Below are 25528 nucleotides of genomic sequence, written 5' to 3'. Positions count from 1 at the left end.
AGCAGAAGCTGAGGTAAGCAGTTAGCTGGAGGGGGAGGTTTGCACAAGCAGGGGCCAAGTCGGTTAACTAGAGCATCTTGACCTTGGGTTCCTAGAATAGATCTGGGTAATTTTCCACAGGATTCTCCATCAAGGAGATCAAATTCTAATTAAACCTGAAATGGCCTCAGCAGGAATACAGGATGGCGGAATCTCTCTGCTGTCTTGCTCTGTCACAAGCTTAGTCATTTCACACGCAAACATTTAGAAACCAGAAACTGGGTAAATACACAGAATTTTGCTAGGTGGAGTGGCCGTCGGGGAGGCAGAGTCAGTTGGCTCTCAGTGAGGAGATGAAGGCACAGGAGGATCTGGACTTCAAGGCCAGCCTCAGCTACATAGAGCCTGAGGTCAGCCTGGGCTACACCAAATTTTATTTAAAAGGGAGAAAGGGGGGAAAGGATCACCCTGAACCTCATCTTACTTGTCAGTTCCACCTATAGGCGTTATCCAACTAAGACTATATTGCCCATATTGTTTTTATGAGCTATTTATTGTTTCCTTCATGTCAGGGTGTTTTTTAAATTAATTAATTAATTAATTAATTAATTTTTACCAGTTGTCTACCCAGACCTACCCTATCCATACTTGCCCCACCAGCTCACAAGCTCCACAGAGTTACCCACACCCTGTCTGGTATCCAGTGCACGGTGAATGCATACTGAATACTCGGTAGGTCTTTATTGTCTGGTGGACTGGAAGTGCTAGGCTCTGGCTCCTGGTCAGTCACAGAAGCAGCAATGTTTTCTCTTTTCTGCTTTTCATGGGATCCATGATGATACACTTGCCCGTTCCCACAGGCAATTCCTCTCATCCTTCTTTCTCAATTACTATGTTTTGTTTGTTTTTGGCGACAAGGGTTTCTCCTGGTTGTTGTGAAACTCTGTAGACAAGGCTGGCTTCGAACTCAGAGATCAGCCTGTCTCTCTGCCTCTTTAATCTGCTGGTATTAAAGGCGTGTGCCACAACGCTTGGCTATTCCTTTACTAATTCTTTCCTCTCAATTCAAAGGTGCGTTAGCCAGCCAAACACAAGCCTCAAGCTTCTTTCTCTTCTGCTAAGCGTCAGGTCAGCACCTGACAACCTCCTTTCCAGGACTGTGTGCTCTTAGGTTCTCAGACTCCCCGTCCCTTTTTAATTACTGGAACATCCGAGGTCCCTTTAGCCTTGTGGTCTCCTGGGGGTGGAGTCAGGAATGGCTGTAAGGGGTTAACCGAAGGGTGAGAAGGACCTGTGAGGCCAGGTCCGGGGTTGTGTAGAGGAAGAACGTGAGCCCTTGTGACCCGCAGCAGGCACTTAAGCCGGGCGAGGTGTCTCGCGTCCTGGAACCTCATTCAGAGCCACCGCTGGAAAATCGCGGGTGCGCAGAGTGACATCTACGCCTGCGCCGGCGCCAGAGCTCGACTACCTTTAGCATGGGGACAGAGGCTGAGTGGGTGGTGACAATCGGGATTCCGGAAGCCCACCCTTCACCCGGAAATGATTGTGGAGGAACATGGCGTTGCTGGTGCGAGTCCTTGTGAGTGCAGGAGTACTTTTCTAGAGACGCAGGCGCGTCTCAGGTTGGGCTTGAAGAGGGCGGGGCGGGAGGAGCAGGGGAGAAACGGGGGAGCCTGTGCTGTAGCTCCGTAGCGTGGTCGCCTTTCCCCAGGGAAACTGAAGCAGCTTCCCACTTCTCCTTACCCCTGCTTTGGCCTTGGCTTCTCCACCTTTTAGAAGGTAGTGACCTCGGATCTTTCTGTGATGAGGATCGTTCTCTGGGATAAGAACACGTGGGGCACCGATTAGAGTCGGGGTTTAGGGGGTGAGGTGGATCCAGTCGGTGTCTGTCACAGTGTGCAGTGTGACCTTGAGTAAGTTACTGGATGGTCCCGGGTCCATGTTAAAAATAAGGACATTTATCTCTTGCAGTCCCCTTTGGATTCTGAGGTTCTTCGAGTTTGTTGTGGAGAGTTTTTAAATGAGTTGTTACTTGTATAGGTCAGTGGCATGCATAAGTTATTAGAGCAAAAGCTGCAGGAGAGACAGCCCCGTGGCTTTCTCTTTGCCCAGCACACTGTTTGGCACAACCTAACACCACATTGTTGGATGAATGAAGAAGGAAAGACGTCTAGACTGGTTCTAATCCTCTTGCCCTGTCCACGTCCCTACTGAGATTTGGCCTTAAATCCTCTTTAGAGTCACTACTAACTTGTAGGACGAGTTAAGAAAATGACAGCAGGAACCGGTTCCTAGTCATGTAGAGACGGGCAGTTTGTCATCTAAGTCAGGTATTTACAGAACTTGGTCAAGGACAGTTTTATTTAGCAGACACTATTGCGATGCATTCTTTTTCATTGTTGTTCTACGCCATTCCACACAACACCCTCTACTTAGATTCTAACTGCTGCTTCTGTTGCTGCCTCAGTCGCTCCTCTGGAGGTTTTTGGTAGAGAGACATGTTTCTGTTACCCAGTGAGTGGTTCACTTGCTGAAGTCATTACGGGTGCTAACTAAGGCAGAAGTGGAATTGAGACTTGAGGATGGCAGGGGACACGGCAACTGACCTGTCCTAAGTTATTCATGTGTGCACAGGTGCAACGGCTTGTGTGTGCGAGCGAGTGTGTGCAGCAACGGGTAAACCTCCTTTCTGCTAGATAAGGAATTTCCTGCTGTGCCCTAAATTATTTTTTAAAGACAGATACTTGGGTGAACTAGAAAACCTTTTTTTTTTGGTACAAAAATGCACAGTTAAATAAGGAAAATCTCTTTTACATGCTTACTCCCAGAGGTCGTCTTATACATTGTAACAGAACGTGATGAAGCTATGAAAACTCTCCCTGGGTTGTTCACAGTGGAAATCAGTACGAAGTAGTTCATTGCTCACCTGCTTGGAAGGAGGATTTGGGCTGGGCACTGCAAGGCTGTGTACTACACTCAAGTGATCCCCTCTAGACTTGGAAAGTCTTGGTGGAAATCTTGGCTCCACCACTTGCTGTAGACAGAATCCTAAGTATCTGACTTTTCTGAACCTCAGGTTTCTTCCTTCCTCCCCCCATTCACCTCTCTGTCTTTCTTTCTTAGTTTTTTGAAACAGGGTTTCTCTTTATAGCTTTGGCTGTCCTGAAAATTGCCCTGTAGATCAGGCTAACCTTGAACTCAGAGACTGGAGTTATTTCTTCATGTGTGTGGATGCACACATGCCTGGGCACACATGCCACACTGAATATGGAGGTTAAATGACAACTTTTGGGTCCCAGGGATAAAATCCAGGTCATGGGGCTGCCTTTCCCCAGTGAGCTCTCTCACTGACACACCAGAGTTTCACTGTGTGTGTGAGAGTGTGTGTGTGTGTGTGTGTGTGTGTGTGTGAACAGGGTTTCTCTTTGTAGCCTTGGCTGTCCTGGAACTTACTCTGTACATCAGGCTGGCTTCGAATTTATAGAGATCCACCTGCCTTCACCCCCAAGTGCTGGGATTAAAGGCATGTGCCACCACCACCCAGTGACTCCGGAGTTTTTTAAGTCAGCGACTGTTGTTTGGTTTGATCAGAGACTCAGTAATGTAAACTATGTTTCTATGATGATTGTTTTTTCTTTTGAGATAGCGTGTCAAATATCCCAGCTGGACTTGAGCTTGGGTATGGCCCTGAACTTCCGATCCCCCCTCACCTCCTCAGTACCAAGATTACAGCTGTGCACCACTATGCCCGGTTCATACAGTGGCAGGAAGGGAACCCCCAAGGCTTCGTGCATGCAAGTACTCTACCAACAGAATTAGATCCCTTTATTTAAGGATTTTTAAAATTTATTTATTTATTTATTTATTTATTTATTTATTTATTTTGGTTCTTTTTTTTCGGAGCTGGGGACCGAACCCAGGGCCTTGTGCTTCCTAGGTAAGCGCTCAACCACTGAGCTATTTATTTATTTATTTTGGTTCTTTTTTTTCGGAGCTGGGGACCGAACCCAGGGCCTTGTGCTTCCTAGGTAAGCGCTCAACCACTGAGCTAAATCCCCAGCCCCTTAAAATTTATTTTTAATACTGCGTGTGAGCACACCACCAATGAATGCATGACCCGTGGAATCCTCTGGAGCTGGAGTTACAGATGCAGATGTTGGGAACTGGGCCGCTGGTATGCGGCTTTACAGCTCCAGTACACAAAGCATTCAGTTTCTCTAAGCTTAGCTTTTGGATAATAGTCATTCTAATGGGAGTGAAACAGTGTGTGCCTTTAATTTGCATTTCCTTCGTGACTAGTGATGTCGAGCTTCTATATCAGTCATTTGTATATCTCTGGAGAAATGTCCAAGCTGTCTGCTTTTCTTTGCGTGTGGGGTGAGGTCTTTGTAACTCTGACTGGCCTTGAACCTACGTTGTTCTTCCTGTCTGTCTTCTTTTGGGGGAAGGGGGGTCTCGGCATAGCCCTGGCCTTCCTGGGACTCACTACGTAGACCAGATTAGCCTCAAAGTTACAGGGATCTGCCTCCCTCTGCCTCTAGTTGCTGAGATTGAAGATCACAATGCCTGACTTGTTTGGTTTTTTTAAAACAGTCTCAAGTAGGTCTTCCTTGAGCTTTCTGTGTAGCTGAGGCTGGCCTTAAGTGCCTCACCATGATAGGCAGATATATTATTTATAAGACCTAGCCCATGGTAAAAGTTTTTACAGTATTTTTTGGGAGGGAGGGGTGGAGGGGGACTGTTTTTCTGATTATACTGGAGATATAATTAGCATCCTAATTTCTTACAATTTAGTTTGAGTCGATACCAACTTGATTTTAGAGATATAAGAACTATGTGTTTAGGGGTTGGGGATTTAGCTCAGTGGTAGAGCGTTTGCCTAGCAAGCACATGGCCTGGGTTCGGTCCCCAGCTCCGAAAAAAAAAAAAAAAAAAAGAACTATGTGTTTATATAGCTGTATTTATGTCTTGTTTTCAGACAGCTTTCTACATGTATATGAACAGGTTTATAATTGTCTTTTATTATTATCTTCTAAATTAAAAAATTGAGAGTAGTGGTGTTTGTGCCTTTAATCCCAGCAGGGGCAGGGGGATCTCTGAGTTCGAGGCCAACCTGGTCTACAGTGCAAGTTCCAGGACAACCAAGACTATACAAAGAAACGCTATCTTGAAACTCCCCCCCCCCCAAAAAAAAAACCCTAGAGACCTAAAAAAAAATCAAAAAATTAACTTTACCAGTGTATTTTATTTCCTCATGGCGATGTGAATTACTGTTCAGCATCCCTTTTGTATTCTATGATTTTAGGTATGTGAGTATTTTGCCTGCATGTATGTATGTATGTGCAGCACATGCGTGCTGGTGCCCACTGAGCTCAGATGAAGGTGTTGGATCCCCTGAGACCAGAATTATAGCCAGTTACGAGTCACCATGAGGGTGATAGAACTGAACTAACCGAGCCAATCCGCCATCCTGATGTTTGTTTGTTTGTTTGTAAGGAGTATTTTTTTTTAAAAGATTATATACTGTAGCTGTCTTCAGACACACCAGAAGAGGATATCAGATCTCATTACAGACGGATGTGAGCCACCATGTGGTTGCTGGGATTTGAACTCAGGACCTCTGGAAGAGCAGTCAGTGCTCTTAACCACTGAGCCATCTCTCTAGTCCCTGGAAGGAGTATTTTTTTTTGTAGACTATGTTTGCTGTCTACATATTCTCTCAGTTTTTTGTTTTTTTTTTTTTTGGTTCTTTTTTTTCGGAGCTGGGGACCGAACCCGGGACCTTGCGCTTCCTAAGTAAGCGCTCTACCACTGAGCTAAATCCCCAGCCCTTCTCTCAGTTTTTATCTGGGAAGTTTTTTACCATCCATTTTATTTTCGATTTATAGTTTTGCTGGATATAGAAGTTTTACTTATTGGTTCTCTCCCCACCCCCACCCCTGCCCATGGTTTTTTTTTTTTTTTTTTTTTTTTTTCAGACAGGGTTCCATGGTGTAACTTAGACTAGCCTCAGACTTGCTATGGTTCTTCTTCCTGGGGGACCTGGGTGCTGGCAGTACAGTTATGTCTGAACATGCTCAGGGTATGACAGTCTTTCTCATTTAACACTTTCAGGATTTCTTCCCAGAGCTTTTTGGCTGCTACAGTTTCTGAGGACAAATCAGTCCTGCATTACTGAGGCCCCTTGTGTATGACAAGTGACTTCTTTTCGCTGCTGTCCTCCTGTCTCGTCCCCCCGCCCCCCTGTCTTTTGGCAGTCTGATTATGTTGTATCTTTTATGTTTTTCCTGTTTGAAGCTAGTTGAATTTTAATTGTAAAGGAATGGTGGGACATTTTCTGTCATCTTTGTGTATATGTATTGCAGATTTTATTTTATGTATGTGAGTGTTTGCTGGATTGTATGCCAACACATGATGCATCATGTGCAGGGCCCGTGGAGGCCAGAAAAGAGCATCAGATCCCTTAGAACTGTAATTACAGATGGTTCTGAGCTGTCATGTGGGTCCTGGGAATCAAACCCAGATCCTCGGGAAAGCAACCTGTGCTCTTCACGGCTGAGCCATCTCTCCTGCTCCTGCTGTCTTTGGTTTGTTTTTCCTGTCCCCTTATTTCCTTTCCCCCAGGAGTCCTCAGACAGCCTCTTTTGGCCACCGGGAGAGGCCTCACACCCACTATGTAAACAAGGATGACCTTGAACTTCTGAATCTCCTGCTTCTGCTTCCCAAGTGATAGGATTACAGATGTGTATCCCTGTGCCCAGTCTCCCATGGGTGTTTGTGGGATCAAACCCTAGGCTTTATGCACTGGATGGACATGCTTCCAACTGAGCGTAACCCCTGTGGGCTCTTTTGTTTGTTTGGTTTTTGTTTTTTGTTTTTGTGTTTTGTTTGTTGTGGAGCTGGGGATTGAACCCTTACACAAGAACTTTAGTACTTGCGCGCGCACATGCGTGCGTGCGTGCGTGTGTGTGTGTGTGTTTATACATGTCTGATTGTGTGCAGATATGTGTGCACATATGGAGGCACATACGTTGATTTTGTGTGCTCTACCTTCTTTTTTTTTTTTTTGGTTCTTTTTTTCGGAGCTGGGGACCGAACCCAGGGCCTTGCGCTTCCTAGGTAAGCGCTCTACCACTGAGCTAAATCCCCAGCCCCGTGCTCTACCTTCTTGAAACACGAGTTTTCACTGAACCTGGAATTTGCTAATTGGCTATATTGGCTGGCCAATGGTCCCTCAGAGGGAGATCCTCCTCCCCGGGGCTGCCCTGCCAGCTTTAACTAAGGAACTGAACTCAGATCTTTTTTTTTTTTTTTAAAGATTTTTTTTTGTTTTGTTTTGTTTTGTTTTTTTTTTTTTTGTTTTGTTTTGTTTTGTTTTTTTTTTTTGGTTCTTTTTTTCGGAGCTGGGGACCGAACCCAGGGCCTTGTGCTTCCTAGGTAAGCGCTCTACCACTGAGCTAAATCCCCAGCCCCTGAACTCAGATCTTTACAGAGTGAATCATCTCCCTAGCCCCAGTCCCATTTAAAAAAATCCATTTCTTTGTTGAAATTAAACTCTGTTTGGTGAGACCATATTCTACTTGTCAGTGGGTTTTCTTTCTCTCTTTTTCTTCCTTCCTTCTTTCCTTCTATCAATAATAACAGGGTCTCAGCCTCCCTACAGTACTGAGAATGACCTCATCCCCAGCCTCCACCACCTAGGATTACTGGCTACAACCGCATGCCAGGTTCATGTGGTGCTGGGATGGCACTCAGGGCTTCATGCATGGTACAGTACCAGCAAGCTGTAGTTCCAGTCTAAATTTGCCTTGCTTCCTCTCGTAACTTCCTCCTGTTTTCCCACACCTCTTCAGACCCTGGCGCAGAGAATTTTATCTTGATCTGTACTTACGTCTCTAGGAAACGATACCTGATGCTGAATGACTCTCGTTAATCTGTCAGTTTTGGTTTCTTTAAAAGATTTATTTGTTGTGTAAATGGGTCTTTGCCTATATGTATATATGTGTGTGTGTGTATGTATGTATGTATGTATGTATGTATGTATGTATGTATGTACACCATTTGTGTGCCTAGTGCTCACAGAGGCCAGAAGGGAACATTGGATCCTCTGGAACTAAGGTTCTGGATGCTCACGAGTCATAAGGTGGGTGCTGGGAATCAAACCCTGGTCCTCAGCAAGAGCAGCTGGCGCCCTTCACTGATGAACCGTCTCTCCAGCCCCAAGTTTATCAGTTTTAATAATAGAAAACACCAGTAGCCATCTCTCGTTTGGAAGCCATTTCAACAGATCAAGCCTTAGCTGAAATAAAATATTTTTAGCGCTGTTTGAAATGGAGTCTCTCTGTGTAGCTCAGGCAGGCCCGGAACTCATCCATGTGCACGTCTCAGTTGTCGTGTTAGAGACGTGGTCAGAGGTGTGCATTGCCATTGCCCAGTTGGCATCCTCTGTTCATCTGGAAATATGGTTCTGTGGATGGCCTGATAGAAACATACCTAACCCGTGAGCTATGAGACAATTCACAAAAGTGTCTCAAGATTTAACATTCAAATGCCTTCCTCCAGCACAACCCTGACTCTCCTACCCTCAAGGAAACAGGGATTGGGTGCAGCGTAACCACAAGGTGCAGCTGTGGCACTGGAGGCCATCTTTAATCCACAGAAGAGGCGACCAAACCTCAAAGAGCTTGCTGTTTCACGGGCTTTTTATGACTAGAGGAGCCAAGAGTAGACTTAGTACTTTCTGACTCTGAATATGTGGTTCAGATAAATGCTGTGCTATTTTTTATTGTTTTGTATGTATCTGTGTGTGTGAGTGCAGACACGTGGTATAGCATCGTTCGTATGTCTGGGCTTGGGACTTGGTTCTCTCCTGCCACCTTGTGGGATCTGTGGATCAAACTCTGGTCATCTCTCTACCCATTGAGCCATCTTGCCAGCCCACAATAAGTTGTTAATTTATATTTTATTTTTGTTTGCTTTTTAAACAGATGATTCTAGCCCTCATCTATCTGGTCTGCCTATCTATCTTGTCTGTCTGCCTATCTGTCTATCTATCTGTCTATCTATCTATCTATCTATCTATCTATCTATCTATCTATCTTGGTATTTGTATACATACAGTGCTCATGTGCACCGTGATATGGAGGTCAAAGGATGACCTCCAGGAGTTGGCGCTGCTTCTGCCATGTGTGTTCAGGGAGTCAAACTCAGGAGGCATGGCAGCAAGTCACTGTGCCTTCCTCAAATATAGCGTATATGTGTATTTAAGACTTTTCTTTCGAAATCCTCATATGTATGTACATGGGAGAGTACAGTGTCAGCAGAGACTGGAAGAAGGCATTGAGTCCTCTGGAACTGGAGTTGCAGACTGTTGTCAGCTACCGTGTATGTGTGCTGGGAATTGAACCTGGGTCCTCTGGAGAGCAGCCAGAGGTTCAAAACTCTCCTAATGGTTCTACTTCCAGTATTAGAACTAAAAAGACCTTCAAGGTAACCTGTTCTTTTCTGCTCTCTTAAATGTGCATGGGATCTGAAGTGGCTACCTGGGTTCTAGTATTAATCAAAAAGCTGACACTTATTAACTTTGTGACATTGGGAAGCTGTTGATACATGTGTATTCTTTAGTATGAATAGGGTGGTAACTGCACACCTAGGTTACTCAGTGTCACTCTGGCGATTGTGAGGTCGAAGTGGCTGATTCCTTTACCCAACCAGTGCTGTCTCCAGAGTCAAGTCATTGGCATCAACTCATCAGTTTGAAAGTGGTTGTTATAAAGGACAGAACACTCAGGTGTGAATTCCAGGAGGTTTAGGAGCCAGACTTGAAGGCTAAATATGTATTCCTTCTCCCTCAATCCCCTTTGAAACAAGGTCTCATTATGTAGCCGGGGCTGGCCTTGAACTCACAGAGACCCATCACTTCTGCCTCCCAGGGGCAGGAATTTTTTTTTTTTTAAAGATTTATTCATTTATTATATATAAGTACACTGTAGCTGTCTTCAGATACACCAGAAGAGGGCATCGGATTTCTTTACAGATGGTTGTGAGCCACCATGTGGTTGCTGGGAATTGAACTCAGGACCTCTGGAAGAGTAGTCGGGTGCTCTTAACCGCTGAGCCATCTCTCCAGCCCCCAGGGGCAGGAATTAATGGCTTGGGCCACTACCCAGTCCAAGTATGTAATTCTTACTCTTTCTCAATGTCACCAGTCCGCTCTACTCTGATACAGATTCCTGACACTGTTTTCTTTTTCTAGAGGAAGCAAACTAGCATCTCCCAGTGGGTTCCAATATGCAGCCAACTGATGTCAGTGTCTTCTACTCAAAGCCAGCGGAGCAAGACTCTGTCCAGCACTTCCCAGGTAAAGCCCGTTTTGTTTTTAAGAATAATTTATTTCCTTTTATCTTATGTGCATTGGTGTTTTGCCTGCAGGTGTGTCTGCATGAGGGTGTTAGATCTTGGAGTTATAGACAATTGTGAGCTGTGGCATGGGTGCTAGGAACTGAACCCAAGTTTTCTGGAAGAGCTCTTAACCACTAAGCCATCTCTCCAGCTCCATAAAGTTTGTTATTTTGGTTGGTATGAAATCGTATTTACGTGCGAACCACACTGTGGGATAGAAAAGCCCCAGGAGACCACTCTGAGTCTCTGTGGTGCTGATTCAAGACGGGTTCTTTCAGTGTGGTGTCCAGGCTGTTACTTTTAGACCCTCCAGCCTCGGGACTTAGCTGAGGATAGCACGTCACAGTCTGGCGGTTTTTACTGCTGGGGATTTTTCCAGAGAGTCATCTTAGAGTTAACTTTCCAGTTTTCTTTTTGAAATTACTATGTGCAACTTTTCTTTGGGTGACGAAATATTTCCTTTTCTTTATGAACATAAAATCCAAGACACGATCATTAAGGCCTTAGTTACATTGTGATGTCTTGAACCTTGAGCTCTTAAAGGGTTTTAGTTTCCTAATTTTTTTGTCGGCCATATAATACTTTTTGTTTGTGTGTTTGTTTGCGGATTTTTTAAAAGATGTATTTATTTATTATACATAAGTATACTGTAGCTATCTTCAGACATATCAGAAAAAGGCATCAGATCTCATTACAGATAGTTGTGAGCCACCATGTGGTTGTGGGAATTGAACTCAGGACCTCTGGAAGAGCAGTCAGTGCTCTTAACCTCTGAGCCATCTCTCCAGCCCTTGTTTTTGTTTTTAAGGCAGGATTTCTCTGTATAGTCCTGGCTGTCCTGGAACTTACTCTGAAGACCAGGATGGCCTCAAACTCAGGGATCCTCCTGTCTCTGCCTCCTGAATGCTGGGATTTAAAGACATGCAACACCACCACCTGGTTTAGTAATAAAGGAAATAAAAATCATCTGTTACTTGAACTCTGAAAATGTCATTATTTTCATCTCTGCTGGGTCTCTTCCATTTATGGAAATGTGTACATATTAAGTTTTCCCTTAGGTGCCCTGTCAGGACTGACTCTGACCCTTAGGTACCCTGACAGAGCTGATTCTGACCCTGAGGTACCTGGCAGGACTGACTCTGACCCTGTGGTATAGCTCAGGTTCTTGCATGCAAGAAGGACTGGGTGCAGTCTCTAGCACTGAAAAAAAAAAAAAAAAAGAAGAAGAAATAGTTAAGTACCCTAAACAAATATCAAATATACATAGAATTGTATATTCTGGTGCCTTTTTACTCACTAGAACAGATGTTATTCATGTTGTTTAGATAACCTTAATTTGTTATTGAAAATGTAAATTGTTTTATTTTTTGGCATTATAAATTAATTTTCTTAGCATTTTTTTCTTTTCTGTTTTCCTTCCTTCCTTCCTTCCTTCCTTCCTTCCTTCCTTCCTTCCTTTCTTTCTTTCTTTCTTTCTTTTTGAGATGACCTTTCTTTGTATAGCCCTGGCTGTCCCAGATCTAGCTCTGAAGACAAGGCTGGCCCAGTACTGGCATCAAAGGGTGCACTGCCACGCCCAGCATACTTTCTCCTTATTTTTAGTAGGGATTTTGAGCGCACTAATCATCACATGTAAGTGTAGTACCCATTTTACTTAACTTAAGGTTGTCTAGGTTCATCCATACCATAGACGCAACAGGATTCTCCTCGTGTGGGCGGGGCTCCTGTCTTGTTGCGTATCATATTTTCTTTATTCATGGGATACATTGGATGCTTCCCCATCTTGTTGAGAATAGTGCTGCAGTGGGCTTGGGTGTGCACAGATCTCTGCGGGACGCTGCTCTCGGAGGTGTGTCCAAATTGTATGGCTAGATGGAATGGCAATGCTCTTGGTGGTTCTTGACTCTAGGAGTCATTGCAGTGGCAGGACCTGGTGTTGACCTCCTCTGTCAGTCCTGCATTTACTGACTGGGAATTTACTTATGGAGACACGGCTTATGGCTCTCTAACGTTATAGACCAGGCCTAGTCAACTCAGAGCTCCGCCTGCCTCTGCCTCCACAGTGCTGGGACCAGAGGCGTGGGCCACACCCAGCCTGTAACTGCTATTTTTATTACTACTTAAGCTCAGGCTGTTTGAGTAAATTTTATTCTCACTACAAAGTGAAAAATTTTCAAAAATTGCCTAACCTGCCTTCACCAAGTTGCAACGTCTTCCTTGGTTTTAGTTTCCTCATCTCTGAAGTGAAAAAGCTGGACGGGGAGAGCTCTCTGCCCTCCACCCCAATGTTATTCTAAGTTACTCCTTAATTCTTCAGTTGCTGTTTCTCCAAGCTAAACAACTTCAGCTCATTTTAACCTTTCCACTAGGACCTGTTATTCCTCCCTTTGATCATTCTGTGGTTCTTTTCTGGACCGTCTCCAGGTTGTCCTTCTCTTTGAACAAAGTAGAAGAAAAAAAAGAACTACCTAGTTTTTATTGAGTACTGATTCCATGCCCAGAATGGCGTTGAGTACTGGGGCAGAGAATAAAAGGAGTGTAAGTGGGCTGTGCCCTGGTGGAGCTCACAGCTTTGCTGAACTGTGAGACACGTACCCACAGCATTCAAGACCTGCCTGAGCCTGTCTCTGCCCCACTGCACCCCACCTCAAGCTTGGGGGCCCTTCACTGCCAGGACCTTTAGGTTGTCGTGTTTTCCTTATTTATTTATTCATTATTTATTTGTCAACTTACATGTCCAGGCTGGTCTTGAACTTGCCACATAGAAGTGTGAGGTTGTTTTTCAGATTTTGTTTCTTTTACTCTCTGTGTGAGTGCAGATGTACGTGTGCCTCAGAACTCATGGGACAGTCAGAAGACAGCTCTCAGGACTTCACTGTAGGCATAAAGTTTTTGCACCCTACTCTTTTTTTTTTTTTTAAAGATTTATTTATGTATTATATGTAAGTACACTGTAGCTGTCTTCAGACACACCAGAAGAGGGCATCAGATCTCATTACAGATGGTTGTGAGCCACCATGAGGTTGCTGGGATTTGAACTCAGGACCTCTGGAAGAGCAGTCAGTGCTCTTAACCACTGAGCCACCTCTCCAGCCCTTGCACCCTACTCTTAATAAGGCTTCTAGCCCACCACCCAGCACAGGTAGTGAAAAGTTACTAGGATGGGGGTGGGGAGTGGACCTGTTCAGCAATCGTTCTTTGGGGGCGAGCTTGATCTTCTTTGACAGCAGTGCAGTCCCATAGCAAACACCAAATATGACTTAGCAGCTGCAGACCAGACCTCTAGGCAGACAGACACCAGGCACAAACCAGCAGCTACAGTCCAGTCCTGAAGAAACTACCAGGCTCACCAACCGGCCTGTGGCCGCAGGAGCGGCAAGCTGCTGGAGGAACCTCATGAACAGTTCTTGGGGGAGTTTCTTCTCTCAATGGTGGCATTGTCAATCACATGTTGAGCTCAACAACGCTATGTAAGACGAACCAATACACACGTGTCCTTATCAAAGAATAGTGAGGCGGAGCAAACCAAATCAAGGCTCAGTGCTCGTCTCCCACTGTCTGTGGGGTCAGGTTTATACTCCTTCATCACGTGTCCTTTCATGTGTTCGCTATATCCAAACATCCTTTCCCCTGTGTCTGCTTCAGGAAAACAGTCTTTCCTGTGTCTGCTTTAGCAAGGCATCCTTTCACTTGGGTGCCCTAGCAAAACATCATTTGACATAACTAACTTTCCAAAGAACTAGAAGTTTCCACTCATATCTCCCTTTCTGTTTAAGGCTTCACTCTTGCCACCTTGCGGGATCTGGATTGAACTCAGGTTGTCAGGCTTGTGTGCCTCTGCCTGCTGAGCCTTCCTGCTCTCCTGTTGTGTGAGGTCTTTCTATCCATCCATCCGTCCTCCTATCCTTCCTTCCTTCCTTCCATTCATCCATCCTTCTATCCTTCCTTCCTCCCTTCCTTCTGTTCATCCATCTATCCATCCTTCTATCCTTCCTTCCTTCCTTCCGTCCATCCATCCATCCATCCTTCTATCTTTCCTTCCTTCCTTTCTTCCTTCCTTCTATCCATCCAACCATCCATCCATCCATCCATCCATCCATCCATCCTTCTATCTTTCCTTCCTTCCTTCCTTCTGTCCATCCATTCATCCATCCTTCTATCCATCCATCCTTCCTTCCTTCCATCCATCCATCCATCCATCCATCCATCCATCCATCCTTCTATCTTTCCTTCCTTCCTTCCTTCTGTCCATCCATTCATCCATCCTTCTATCCATCCATCCTTCCTTCCTTCCATCCATCCATCCATCCATCCATCCATCCATCCATCCATCCTTCTATCTTTCCTTCCTTCCTTCCTTCCTTCCTTCCTTCCTTCCTTCCTTCTATCCATCCATCCTTCCTTCCTTCCATCCATCCATCCATCCATCCTTCTATCTTTCCTTCCTTCCTTCCTTCTGTCCATCCATTCATCCATCCTTCTATCCATCCATCCATCCATCCACCCATCCATCCACCCATCCACCCATCCATCCACCCATCCATCCATCTATCTGGCAGGGTCTCACTATGTAGCCCTGGCTGTCCTGGAACTCATTGTATAGACCAGGCTATCCTAGAACTCACAGAGATCTGCCTGCTCCTGCCTCCTGAGTGCTGGGATTAAAGGTGCTTCACCACATTCAGCTTCAATATCTCACACTCTTCCTAACTTGGAGCCATGTGCAAGAGTTTATGGCTGCAGTTGTCTGGAGCAGACCTATACATTTGTATTTTGCACATTGTCGTATGGACATCTCTCTTGCATAGGATTTGTTTTTGGTTCTCAGAACACTTATGAGAGAACTGGAAGCCTTTTTCGCTCCATCATGGATGGTTCCTAATCTGATTCTGACTTTTCTGCTCTGCCCACTTACAGGAGGCATTTTCTAATGATTCCAGGTCTTTGTATTTTGTATCTGGTTCTGTTGTTCCTACTGCCTATTCCAAATCTCAATGAATCTTTATGTTCTTTTTTCTTTTTTAAAGATTTATTTATTTATTGTATATGAGCGCACTGTAGACATACATTTGGTCCCATTACAGATGGTTGTGAGCCACCATGTGGTAACTGGGAATTGAACTCAGGGCCTCTGGAAGAGCAGCCAGTGCTCTTAACCACTGAGCCATCTTTCCAGTTCGAATCTTTATGTTCTTATTGGGATACGTGAGAAATGTGGGAAAAGGCACAAATCACAGGTACACAGCGGAACAACTTTTGTAAACATACCCACAAAGTAAACATACCCAGCATCCAGGTCAAGAGGAGAACATGAACTGAGACTGGTAGCATGCTTGCCTACCATTTATCAAACTCCGGGCTGCGGTCACAGCAGCACATAAACCACATGCCAGTAGTCCTGGCACTTGGGAAGTAGAAGTAGGGTGTTCAGAAGGTTGTCCAGCTACACAGTGCATTCGAAGCCAGCCTGGGCTACATGAGACTGTCACAAAACAAAACAAAAACTAAACAAAAAAAAAACCCAAAACACATCACCGAGATTGCAGAAGCCTCTTTGATTCCCTGTTGGCCACTGCCCAGTCCACGGTTAACAGAACTTTCCTGTGTATTCCGTACGTTTATTTGCCGCTGGACATCTGTTCTGCAGTCTCTCGTGTTTGCTGTCATTCAGCCTCGTGTGAGAGATCTAAAAAGTCTGTTCTTTGTAGCAATAGTTGATTGATTCTCACGTAGTAGGTACTTTCCGGCCCTGGGGAATTGGTTGCATAGTATTTTATTATATGGTGTAGCATGATGCGTTGCGCTCCTCTGCTGACGGCCTTTGTGCGTTGTTTCTGCTTGGGGCCTTACCTGACCACTGCTACTGTGAGTGCATGCTGACACTTCTGTTGAGGAAAGAACGTAGAATTCCAGAGCCTTATGTGACAGGCGTTGATCTTACCTAGATTCTACCACAGATATTTCCAAGTGGTGTTTGCACTTTGTCCTCACACCGGGAGGACACTGGGGCATCTTACTTCTTTCTGTCCAGTGACAGTTTCAGTGTGACACTTGGTTCTGTGTCTCTATGCTACTTTCTCTCTCTCTCTCTCTCTCTCTCTCTCTCTTTCTTTCTTTCTTTCCTTCTTTCTTTTTTCTCCTTTCTTTGTAAGAGTATGAGCTATCTGAGGACAGAGGTTTATTTCTATCCCCAAACCTGTACAAGGGCTGGCATGCCTTGAACATGACACTGTATCTATGGTGTATGCGTGGTCAAAGATGGTGGAGGTGGGTGGTCAAATAACTATTGTGCAAATGGCAGGATTTGTTTCATTAACAAATGTTTATGTGTCTCCCATGTGCCTTGAGTTGGACTTGATTCTAAGGAGAGAGGCAGTTCTTACGATCAAGTGTCTTTGAGGACCATGGAGGAAGTGACTAGGCTACTGTTTTGTGGAGGATAATGCCCCCTGCTGTTTGGTAAAATGGTTAGGGAAGGCATTCAGAGGATTGGGGTATGCCCCATTGGTGCTTGCCTAGCATGTGCCAAGCCCTGGGTTGGATCCCCAGCACCACATAAAGTTGGGCACTGCAGGCCATGCCTGTCATTCAGCGGTCGGTGGGTAGAAGCTGGAGAATCAGGATTACCTTCAGCTCCACAGAGAGTTCAGAGATACACTAGGCTACATGAGACCCTGCCTCAAAAAAGAAAACAAAACCCCCCAAACAACAAGAGACCAACCCAAAGAAGAGAGAGGGGCACCTCTTTAAAATTAATGTTCCCGTTAGTTATTCTGCAAGATAAAACAATTGAGACGTCTCAAGGTCGTTTTTGAAGGAAGCAGAGGCAGGAAGGGTGGTCCAAAAGGTACGTGTGTGTTTGTGGATGAGCGGGGCAGTGGAAGGCGTTGTCCTGGCATGGCCCAGATTTCCAGCAGTTCAGTGAGGTAGGGAGAAGGAATCCATTGGCCACTGTGGAACCGTGGGGCTGAAGAAAGATGCCTGACCTGACACTAACTGGGGAGAAGCCCAACTCCGGCCACACCCACCCCGCTCTCGGAGGCAGTCTAAGTGCTTTGCGTTCTAGATGGGCCATTACACTGATGTATGTGATGTCATGGGAGGGTGCTGTGTTTAGTCTGTATTTCACAAAGCCTGCTTGGTACTTGAGAATTAAAGCATAAGTCTGACTAATCTTTTAATATCCTTGTTTGGAAAGAAATTCAAATAGTACTATTCCACAATGAGAAACTATTTTTCCTTTATTGAGATGAAACAGGAAGGGGCTGGGGATTTAGCTCAGTGGTAGAGCGCTTGCCTAGGAAGCACAAGGCCCTGGGTTCGGTCCCCAGCTCCGAAAAAAAGAACCAAAAAAAAAAAAAAAAAAAAAAGATGAAACAGGAAAATCATTATTAATTTTATTTATCCCTTTTTGGAATAAAGCAGAATTGAAGGATTAACCCTCTCTCCCTCCCATCTTTTTTTTTTTTTTTCTTCTTGAGACAGTGTCCTGTCTGAAGCTTTCTATGTATATGGACCAGGCTGACCTCAAACTCCTGCCTGTGCATCCTGAGTGCCGGGATTAAAGACATGCCACCACGCCCAGCTCCCGCCCCCAGCCTCTTTAATTGTAAAGGCAATTAAAATATTACTGAGAATTAGGACCCTGAATTCCTAAGCTTACCCATAACTCCTTCTTTCTTTTTCCTTCCTTCTCCCCCCTCTTTCTTTTGTGGTTCAGGAGATCAAATCCAAGGCCTTGCCCATGTTAGGCAAAGTGTTCTACTGACTTACATTCCTAATCTGCTACCCACAGTTCCAATGTGACCAAGTAACCCTTTCATTCCTGTGTGGTACTTCTTAGATTTACCCACAGGCATTCATGATTTCGTTTATAATTTTATCTATGTTTTTAAAATTTAAGAATTACGTTTTTCATATTAATTGTTAGTATAAACTATGGACTTTGAGTGAACAGTGATAGTTAAAGCAGACTCATCGTAATAAAGTTCTCCTCTGGGATGGGATGCTGACAGTAGGAGAGATGTGCGGGAAAGCAGGCGATTGTATATGGGCACCCTGTGCTTTCTGCTCAGTTTTGCTATGAACCTAAAGCCATATTAAAAATAGCACTGTAGCCAGCTGTGGTGCCCCATGCCTCTAATCCCAGCACTCAGTGATTTCAAGCCCAGGACAACCAGAGGCCAACAACACCGTGCTGTAATCTCAGCCCTTGGGAAGCAGAGGCACAAAGAGGCCAGCCTCAGCTACACAGTGAGTTTGAGGCTAGTCTGGCTCACACAAGACCCTTTCTAAAAATAAATAAATAAATAAATAAATAAATAAATAAATAAATAAATACATACATAATAAAGTTAAATAAAGTCAGATTTTGAAAATTTAATCCAGGACAAGTACACCCTACAAGTACAATGCCCTGGGTTCAATTCTTGATCATCTATTTCTGTGAGTGAGTGTGCCTTGACTTTCTCTTACTGGGTATTTCTGATTTCACTGTTGGAGAGCTTACATACAGAAATTTATTTTCCAAACTGTATTCTTGATTATAGCAATACTAACCAAGTAGAATTGTAGGATGGATTAAAGAATCTGTGAAGTGTGTAGCGTGGTCTGGCCATGACCATAGTTGATGTGTATTCCCACATTGTTGTCAGAGGCAGCGTGACTGTGGAAGGAAGGAGGTTGTGACCTGGTGGTGGCTGCCACTTCGTTTATCATTGGGTATCTGTTTGGGGAGATGCACTCTGTACTTTTCCCATTCAGGCCTCACTGTGACAGAAGCACAGAGAGCTGTCAATGACACTGAGCTTTTAAGTGGCAGAAGCAGGATTTTTCTTTTTCTTTTTTGGTTTTGTTTTATTTTTAAATTAATTTTAGCTTATGGTCATTGGTGTTTTATCTTGATGTATGTCTGTATGTTGGATCTTCTGGAACTGGAGTTCAGACAGTCGTGAGCTGCCATGTGGGTGCTGGGAATTGAACCTGGGTCCTCTGGAAGAGCAGCCAGTGTTCTTAACAGCTGAGCCATTTCTCTAGCCCCAAGTTTGATTGTTTGTTTTGTTTCTTTGTTTGTTTTGTTTTGTTTTTTTTTTTTTTTTTTTTTTTTTTGAGACAGGGATTGTTTCTCTGTGTCATTCTGGCTGTCCTGGAATTCACTCTGTAGACGAGGCTGACCTGGAACTCAGAGAGACCCGACTGTTGGCAGAGTTCTCTTCCCAATACAATCTTATTTCTCTAATTTGACTCAGATTCAGTCTGTATTTCTAGGACTGAATCCTTTTATTTCTTCAAGAAATAATTAATTTTCTGGTTTTTTTTTTTTTTTTTTTTTTTTTTTTTTTTTTTTTTTTGGAGCTGGGGACCGAACCCAGGGCCTTGCGTTTGCTAGGCAAGCGCTCTACCACTGAGCTAAATCCCCAGCCCCTAATTTTCTGGTTTTATTTTGTTCTTTGGGTCAGTCTCACACTATGCTCTAGGATGGTCCTGAACTCACAGCAATCCTCCTGCCTTAGCCTTCCAGAGACTGCAGGTGCAATCCATCGCATCCAACCCAGCATATTTAATAGATGTGCATTGAGCACCTGTCTTGTTCCAGGTACTGATCATGGGTCCTTTTGATGATCCCTCACTGGAAGCTGGGCTAAGCAAGGTTGGGTAGAACCAGCCAGAGCAACTCCAACTAGGTTAACTTCACTAAGAAGTTATCAGTGTTGCTTACATCTGCCTGTTCATCCTCCAGTGGCTCCAGAAGAATCCGTCTGGAATGTGTGTGGGATCAGAACAGATTGTTGGAATGGACACACCGCACAGTAGGAAATACCACAACACAAGTAAGGTGAGTCTGTTCTCTGCTGTAGACCGTGTTCAGTGAATGTGGTTGGTGAGCTCAGGGCTTTAGCCAAGGTTAGAGTGGATGGTAAGAGACAAACTGAATATGTGAGCCTCTGTCTTCTGAGCTTATAGCCTGAGTTTTTCCCACTGTAGACTCTTGTCTAGAAAATACTGTAGAGGAAAACAATTTTTTATGGATTTTGTACAAGTTAAAAATGGTCATATGTAACCTTGCAAGCCTTTCTTTCTTTTTTTTTTTTTTTTTTTTGGTTCTTTTTTTCGGAGCTGGGGACCGAACCCAGGGCCTTGTGCTTCCTAGGCAAGCGCTCTACCACTGAGCTAAATCCCCAACCCCTTTGCAAGCCTTTCTTAATTAGGTGAATAATCTCCCTTTCTTTGTAGAGGATGGGTTTCTCAGGACAGGTTCTCCTGGGATTTTTTTTTCCCTATGCCCCTTTCCTCTTCCTCCTCCCTTTCTTCTCTTCCTTGCTCTTTCCCCGTCCCTTCCACTCTCGCCCTTCTCCCCACCCCTTTGCCCTTTCCTTACATTTCCCTTCCTCCCCCTCCTTTTTATTTTGGGAGCCTGTAACCCTGTGAGGCCAGAAGACAGCATCAGATCCCCTGGATCTAGCGTTATAGACGTGTGTCAGCTGCCACGTGGGTGCTGGGAATTGAGACGAGTCCTCTGGAAGAGCAACCAGTGCTGTTAGCCACTGAGCGGTCGATCTCTCTCTCTCTCTCTCTCTCTCTCATGTTATCTCAAGTCTGTTCTTTCCTAATCATGGGATCACAGGCATGTATTTGTTGACGTGGGCGTGTCTTGCTCTGTAACTTGCAGGATACCTGTTAGATACCGCTTCAGATGTGTTTGCACACTTATCGAGGGCTCTGAGTCTGGCTCCGTGACAGTATACTTGTCTCTCATTCGGAGCCCTGGGTTTGATCACCAGCACCACAGTCAAACAGAACAGAATGCTCGGAGCAAACAACAAAGTCCCCAAATCATTAAAAAGAAATCAAGAGCTTGGGCAGAAGAAAAAAAAAAAATCAAAGTAAAAGAAACCTGGGCAATAAACCCGTCCTTAGAGCCATCAGACCAAAGCATTCTGTGTAGAAAATTTTCTGTAACTAATTTTCACTTCTTTCTCTTTGCTTAAGTAGCTGTCCACTGCCCGAGATTCCCCACAGCCTGTTGAGGAGAAGGTTGGTCCCTTCACGAAGATAATCGAAGCCATGGGGTTCACTGGACCTTTGAAATACAGCAAATGGGTAAAGTCTTTTACGTTCCTTTTGGTCTGTGCCCTTTCTGTGGCTCATAGGTTTGTTTTAAAGCTTCTGGCCTGGGAAATTCTTACGAAATTCCCAACTCTTTTTTTTTTTTTTTTTTTTTTGGTTCTTTTTTTTTTTTTTTTTTTTTTCCGGAGCTGGGGACCGAACCCAGGGCCTTGCGCTTCCTAGGCAAGCGCTCTACCACTGAGCTAAATTCCCAACCCCAATTCCCAACTCTTATAGGCTGTCCTAGAACTCATAGTAACCCTGTCTCAGCCTCCCCAGTGTTGGGATTGTAGGTATAAACTGTCATGCCTAGATTTTCCTACATATGCTTTTGTTTTGCTTTCTTTCCTTTTATTTACTTTGTTTTGTTTTGAGACAAAGTTTTCTCTGTGTAGCCCTGGTTGTCCTGGAACTCACCCTGTAGACCAGGCTGGCCTTGAATTTAGAGATCCATCTGCTTCTTCCTCCTGAGTGCTGGGATTAAAGATGTACACTACCACCCCTGTCCCATTTATAATTTTTAAAGTTACATTTATTTGTGCATGCACGCACTCGTGTGTGTGTGTGTGTGTGTGTGTGGCGCATGCATGCAGTGGAGAATGTGTGGAGGTCCTAAGACAGCCTGTGGGACAGCTTTTGTTTATGTATTGATACTTATGACCTACCTTTCTTTCTTTAATGTTTTCATGTATAGATTCCTATAGACTCACATTTAGACTTTATTGCTGCTAGGATCTAACTTGACATCTTATGTCAGTTAATCAGCCTACCATGGAACAATGTCCCTAGCCTATATTTAAGATTTTTAAAAATCATTTATTCCTTTTTATTTTATGTGCATTGGTGTTTTGTCTGCATATGTCGACCTGGCTGGCCTGGAACTAGCTAATGCAGATCAGGCTGGATGCAAATTCACAAAGCTCTGTCTACCTCTGTTTCTCAAGTGTTGGGAGTCATTATAGGTGTCTACTGGCATGCCTGGACCCACTGTTTACATAGCACTATCACATAAGAGCTAAAGAATGGTTGAAGAGAGCCATGCATGGTGGCCTAGGCCCTTCGTCCTAGTACTTGGGTGGCAGAGAAAAGCAGATCTCTGAGTTTGAAGCCAGCCAGAGGACATACTTTAGCTCTTCCCCTCCAAAAAAAAAAAATGAAAGAAAAAGAATAATTGAAAGAAAAGCAATGTCTCGTATAGAAAAGAGAAGGCAGTATGAGTCTTCTTAGTATGGAGGGACAGATGAACACCACATAATTGAGTAGATGTTATCTGAGGTACCCAGCGCAGTGAATGGTAAAAGCCCTGCAGGAGGACAGGAAGCCTAACAGGGTTGTTCTTGTTAGAACAGGGCCCAGATTGTTGACCATGAGATGAGAATGTTGGGTTCTTCTTGGTTTTTTTCATTTGTTTGTTTTGTTTTGTTTTGTTGTTGTTGGGTTTGGTTTTTGTTTTTGTTTTCATTTTTGTGTTTGTTTTTGTTTTTTGAGACAAGAATGTTTTTAAATTCCAGCAAAGAATAGGAAGTGACAAGACCAAAAATTCAAAAACCAAACCAAACAAACAAACAAACAAACAAACCAATCAAAACGTGCTTATGCAGTCCTCACACGGCCATTAGTACAGTCCACTCAGCTCATTCCCTCCTCACATTGGTACATCGGGCAGTCCACTCACTCCCATCTTGTAGGAGGGTACACACATCCGAGAGGAGGGAGAGCAGGCCTTGGTGTTCCTGTCACAGACAAGTGGCATGGGGAAGCCTCCTAAATTGACGGTCAAGTAAACACGAGGTCATCCAAGGACCGGAAGAACTCGAGTTGATTGGGTGGAAGTTTGGTCTGCCTCCTTACTTCCTCACATTAATTCATGATTCTCAGAGGCTCTTCCCGGTTGTTACTTCCAGTCTCTGTGTGGTGGTCCTCAGAGACTTGTCTTAGAGCTTTGTCCAAGAAAATGGCTCACTCAAGACTAAAGACTTGGCTTCACTACAGGAAAAGTGAAGAGCTACAAACTGAACCGATTGCCATGGAGTGAGCGCTGTGTACAGATGCTGGCAGTCTGGTCATCTGGTCATAATTTGCAGTGAATACGTTTTCATGAGTCAACTAGTTCTTTTCTGGTCAACTAGTCCTTATTCGTAACGAATGCTTTTCCATGGATGTATTTCCATCCATGTATTTCCATGGATGGAAGCTCTGGGCCTTGGAGACTAGTCTGCCTTTCATGGGTCAGAGTGATTAGTTGTGAGTCAAAGGAGTTTATATAGAGGAACCTGAAGGAAACAAGCATTGAGGTGGGCGGGAGGATGTCAAGAATTGTAGTTAAAATTATAGATCTGTTTAGGTAGCCAGAGCCATACACGCAACCCGAGCAGGAGTTTTAGTTTGTTTATCCCTCAACCGTAGCATTTACATCTGTGGCAGACCTCAGTTTGGTACTCAGTGTTGAGTGACCCTCAAGTCCCATCTTCAGGAGAGGAGACGGCCTAATGAAGTCAGGGGTATCAGGGTAAGGCTGCTGTTAGGCTGGTGATGGTGTAGATCAGTGCTTTCTGAAGCCCGCCATGTTCCATGGTTTAACGTATTCAAACCTAGTTTGTTTGGTTTTTGAAAAAAAGTCCTGCCTGTCCTGGTCTCATTTTGTAGACAAGGCTGGCCTCAGACTCAGAGATCTGCCTGCTTCTGCCCCCGAAGCACTGGAATTAAAGGCGTGAGCCATCTTGCTTGCCAGAGGCAGTTCTTGATGAAGATGGACAGACAGGTAGCTCTCCCTGCCTCCTCCCTCCTCCCATGAATCACAGGAATTTTTGGCCAACATTGGGTTCAACCTTGCATTCCTGCATAAATCTTTTTGACTGTGATGTTATATTTCTTAACTCTTGATGGGTTCAATTTATTTGTTTTTATACATTTATTTCGGAGATGGGATTTCATGTAGTTGAGGCTTGAACTTTGGATCCGTCTCAGCCCCCAAGTTCTGGGTTTAAAGGCCTGAGCAACCACACCAGCTTCCTTAATTTTTCTTTTTGTTTTGCTTTTGTTTCAGTTATTATTATTATTATTTTTTTTTGGTTCTTTTTTTTCGGAGCTGGGGACCGAACCCAGGGCCTTGCGCTTCCTAGGTAAGCACTCTAACCACTGAGCTAAATCCCCAGCCCCATTTTTTTTTTTTTTATAAACATAAGTTCTCTTAGTTAGGGTTTTCTTTCTTTCTTTCTTTCTTTCTTTCTTTCTTTCTTTCTTTCTTTCTTTTTTTTTTTTGACTTGAAAATCCATTGGAATATCTTTTATTGACAAGGCCTAATAACACAGGGCTGTAGTGTAATAAGTATTTTTGCTGTCCCATTCTTATTTTTTCTCCATCTTTATTAAATTGGGTATTTCTTATTTATATTTCAAATGTTATTACCTTTCCCGGTTTCCAGGCCAATATCCCCCTAACTCCTCCCCCTCCCATTCTATGTGGGTGTTCCCCTCCCCATCCTCCCCCCATTACTGCCCTCTTAGGGTTTTCATTGCTGTGAAGAGATACCATGACCAAGGCAACTCTTATAAGGACAGCATGTGGGCTGGCTTACAGGTTCACAGGTTCAGTCCATTATCATCAAGGCAGGAGCATGGCAGTGTCCAGGCAGGCATGGTGCAGGGGAAGCTGAGAGTTCTACATCTTCATCTGAAGGCCTCTAGGAGAAGACTGGCTTCCAGGCAGCTAGGATGAGGGCCTTAAAGCCCACGCCCACAGTGACACACCTACTCCAATCCAACAGGCTGCACTTCCTAATAGTTCCACTCCCTGGCCAAGCATATACAAAGCATCACATAGTGTTTCCCTGCACATATGTGTGCCTGTGTGTCTGTGCACCACTTGCGTGCCTGGTGCCTGTGGAGGATAGGAGTGCATTGAAACCCATGGAACTGGAGTTACAGGCGATTGTGAGCCTCTGTGTAGGTACTGGGAACTGAACCTGGGTCTTCTGCAAGAGCAGCCTCGACTTTTAATTGCTGAGCCATCCCTCCAGCCCTTTTAAAGTTTTTTTTTTTT

At 44.4% G+C, this 25528-nt stretch overlaps 1 protein-coding gene across 4 annotated transcripts in view; it reads left to right on the top strand.

Moving 5' to 3' along the window:
* Positions 1-1415: 1415 nt before the first annotated feature.
* Uqcc1 (ubiquinol-cytochrome c reductase complex assembly factor 1) overlaps positions 1416-25528 on the top strand; it is a 92495-nt gene continuing 68382 nt past the window's right edge. The window contains exons 1-4 of one of the 4 annotated variants that reach the window (XM_039105859.2): positions 1416-1558; positions 10235-10339; positions 20120-20215; positions 21373-21480. In XM_039105859.2, coding sequence (XP_038961787.1) covers positions 1535-1558; positions 10235-10339; positions 20120-20215; positions 21373-21480 — 333 coding nt within the window. In that variant the 5' untranslated portion in view covers positions 1416-1534. Of the gene's footprint in view, positions 1602-10234; positions 10340-20119; positions 20216-21369; positions 21481-25528 lie in introns of those variants that run through there. The other 3 variants (XM_039105862.1, NM_001109446.2, XM_039105861.2) reach the window with 3 other exon arrangements.

This window comes from Rattus norvegicus, chromosome 3 (genome assembly GCF_036323735.1).
Source record: "Rattus norvegicus strain BN/NHsdMcwi chromosome 3, GRCr8, whole genome shotgun sequence".
Classification (NCBI taxonomy): domain Eukaryota; kingdom Metazoa; phylum Chordata; class Mammalia; order Rodentia; family Muridae; genus Rattus; species Rattus norvegicus.
Note: the sequence above shows the minus strand (reverse complement) of the source record. Positions and strands in the feature narration are given on the sequence as shown.